General features: G+C 61.4%; 1 protein-coding gene across 1 annotated transcript; it reads left to right on the forward strand.

The window, feature by feature from the left end:
• Window positions 1-2,673: 2,673 nt before the first annotated feature.
• Window positions 2,674-3,523, forward strand: LOC116629752 (melanoma-associated antigen 8-like; the record flags this gene model as incomplete). Its single annotated transcript, XM_032399980.1, has 2 exons — window positions 2,674-2,792; window positions 3,010-3,523. Coding segments are annotated over exons 1-2 (633 nt in total), but the record flags the coding sequence as incomplete, so codon positions are not given.
• Window positions 3,524-3,527: the final 4 nt, after the last annotated feature.

Consider the following 3,527-nt stretch of genomic DNA (forward strand, 5'->3'; position numbering starts at 1 on the left):
CTTCAGGCCTCTGCTGCCCGGGCTGCGCCCTGAGGAGCCGTCCCACACCTTTCTTCAGGTTCTGAGGGACATGCTCTGCAGGATGCTCTGGGTCAGAAGAGAGAGTTGCAGGCCCTGATGGGAATGAGTATGCACACCTCGAGGGTGCTGAGGGCATTCCCCATGCAGGCAGGGTGGGCCCCACTCGCCCCCCCTTGGCCTCCTCAAAGAGCAGAGGCAGGGAAGGCCGCAGGTGGCGCACCCACTCCCTCCCGCTCTCAGGGAGGTGAGATTCTGTTCAGAGGGCTGACTTGAGGTCAACAGAGGGAGCCATACCTGGTCAGCAGAGAAAAGACTTCAAAGATCGGCCAGGACTCAAGAAAAGGACCCTTTGGGAGGATGGAGGGTATGAACGTTTCCCCCCACTTCAAAAGAGAAGGGACCTTATATAGAGTCCAGTTTCCCTGTTCTCAGCCCAGGGAGGCCCTAGCAGGGATGGCTGGATGTGGCACCTCTGCCACATGGTTGGGCCTGGGGGCTCTCAGGAATGTGAGGCCCTTGGCCTGTGGGAAACATCAAGGCGGCAGAGGGAGGATCCCAAGATCACCCCAGGCAGCAATATGAGGACCCTGAAGGAGGACTGACCTTACCCCCGCCCCCATCTCAGAAAAGAAAGGACTGCACAGAGTCCAACTCTGCCCTGGTGTCAGCCCTGGAAGGAACAGTCAGCGGTGGCCCTAAGTGGCATGCTCACTTGTCCCATGGGCCGGAAGGTGGGGAGTCCTCGGGGAGCTGAGGTCTTGGTCTCAGGGGCACATGGCTTCTGTCTCAGGTTGGGGGCCGGGAGGAAGGGCAGGCCCTGGCAGGAAGAAAGAGTAACCTACTCGGAGATTGAGGGACTCCCCACCCCAGGACAGGGGGGCCGGGCCCCCCTGCCAGCCCTTTGTGATCTTGCTGTGGGTGGGGGCCTGGATGTGGTGTAGTTACCTTTTGGTACCAACTGCAAGATGGAGGGGGCGTTCCCCACGACAGTGAATCTCGTACACCCACAGAGAGTCCAGGAATTCAAGGCAGCTCTGACACTCTATCCAGAGATAGCAGCAGATTCCACAGAGTAGGTGCTCAGGCCTACAAGAGCGTCCCACCATTCAGTGGTCACTTGGCCAGCCCTGGGTTGTTCTGGATGCTTGTGACCAAAAGGCCCTAAGGCAGAGGTTCCCAGGACCCCGTCCGCCGGTGCCCTGAACGGGCTGGAGCAGCTCACAGAACTCAGGCACACAACTCACTTACTAGACCCCCGGCTGCTTGCAAACGGATGTAGCTCAGGAACAGCCAGACACGAGAGCTGCGTGGGCCACGGGAGGGCAGGGGTGCGGAGAAGCTTCCACACCCTCTGAGTGCGCCCCTCCCCCCACATCTCCATGTCACCCACCTGAAAGTTCTCTGAGCCTGTCCCTTTGGGGATTTATGGGGGCTCCCTCACTCAGTCGCTACCCCGCTCTGCCCTCTCCTGTGGTCAGTGGGTGGGGGGACTGAGAGTTCCCACCCTCTAACCCCCTGGCTGGTTCTGGCATCCAGCCCCCATCCAAAGGTGCTGCCCAAAGTCACCTCCTGGACATTAACGAAAGACACATTTATCATTCCCCACACTCCGGAAATTCCAAGAGTTTGAGAGCAGAGAGCCAGGAACTGTGGACAAAGAGCAAACCTATATTTACTTATAAATCACAGTATCCGAGGTGCCTTTTCAGGCTCTTTGGAGCTCTCAGGGAGGCGAGGACCATGCTCTGAGAGGACAGCATCAGGTTATCTGAGGAAGCCCACCTGGGTGACAGACAGGAGTCCCAGGTGAGGACCCCGAGGGAAGAGAGTGGACCCCACTTGCCAGAACAAGGAGGGGACCCCCCAGAAACCTGGCCTGCCCCTACTGTCAGCCCTGGGAACTCTGGGCGGGGCCAGTCTGGCTGAGCCCCTTCTTCCTTCCAGATCCCTGCTCTCAGGGAGGCAAAGGCCTTGGTCTGCTGAGGGTCTGAGCTCAGGTCAGCGGAGGCAGGATCCTGGGCCCTGGCAGGAGTCAAGGACTCAGCAGCCTCCCCTTCCCAGGAACCTGGGAGGCCCTGGGTGGGTGTGGTCAGATGTGGACACCCTCACTTCCTTCTGTTCAGTCTCAGGGCTGTGTGGTCTTGTTCTGAGACTTTTGCTTCAGGCTAGCAGAGGGGTGGGGCCCAGGCCCTGCCAGGGCAGAGGTGAGTCCCCCGAGTGCGCAGAGTGGGGACCACCCCCCCGTCCCCGGCAGTGGGGACCTCACAGAGTCAGACCCAGCCCTCCTGTCTGCCCCGGGGACCCTGGGCTGCATTCCCAGTCTGCACCCTGAGGTGCCCCGTCCTGCCCTCCTCCAGGGGACTCAGGAACTGGGAGGCGAAGGCTTTGGTGTGAGGCAGGAGTCCTAAGGTCACAGGGCACAGGAGGCCCTTGACTTCCCCCTTGAGTTTCTTAGAGGACAGGCGGCCCACGGGGAGAGACCCCTGTGAGGCCAGAGAGTGCCCACATGGAGACCCGGAGTCACCGTTGTCAGAGCTGCCAAGGGTGCCTTCCTCAGCTGAGGCTCCTCACACTCCGTCTCTCTCCCAGGCCCTTGGGTCCCTTCGCCCCCACCTGCCCACACCGGGTGCCTGCTGCCAGACATAAGTCATCATGCCTCTGGGTGATAGGAAGGAGCTCCGGAAGTTTGAGGAAGACATTCAGGACCCAAAAGAGGCCCAGCGCCTGGTAGATGCACAGCTGTATGGGGCTGAGGAGGACGAGGAGGCCCTGTCTCACTCCTCCTCCCCCTCCCCCTCCCCGTCCTCCTCCTCCAGTTTCCCCTCTTTCTTCTCCTCTTATTCCTCCCCCTCCTCTTCCTCCTCCTCTTCCTCCTCCTCTTCCTCCTCTTATTTTGCCCTGTTCTTTGCTACCCCAGAGGAGGGGTCTGCCGCTGGGTCCCCAAGTCCTCCCCAGAGCCCTCCGAGTGCCCGCCCCCCCCTCCCCCAGTGCCGCGGCAGCCACTCCCTGGAGCCTGTCTGAAGATAGCTCCAGCTCATCCATCGAGGAGGGGCCCGGCCCCGGGCTGGAGCCGGGAGTGGCCCAGCCCCTGCTCCAAACTGCACTCCACATGAAGGCAGTCAACCTGGTGGCCTTCCTGCTCCTCAAGTATCGCACCCAGCAGCCGACCAGCCAGGCAGAGATGCTGGAGATCGTCGGCGAGGATGACCAGGACGCCTTCCCCGTGATCTTGGGCCAAGCTACCGAGTGCATGCAGCTGGTCTTTGGCGTGGATGTGAAGGAAGTGGACCCCGGCGACCACTCCTACATCCTGGTCCCCGTCCTGGGCCTCACCTGGGATGGGATGCTGAGCGGTGAGCAGGGCATGCCCAAGACCGGCCTCCTGGTGGTGCTCCTGGGGGTGATCCTCCTGGAGGACGACCATGCCCCTGAGGAGCAGGTGTGGGAAGCGCTGGGGGTCATGGGGGTGTATGCCGGCCAGGAGCACGTCATCTATGGGGAGCCCA

Source organism: Phoca vitulina, unplaced genomic scaffold, assembly GCF_004348235.1.
Source record: "Phoca vitulina isolate PV1807 unplaced genomic scaffold, GSC_HSeal_1.0 scaffold2750, whole genome shotgun sequence".
NCBI lineage: Eukaryota > Metazoa > Chordata > Mammalia > Carnivora > Phocidae > Phoca > Phoca vitulina.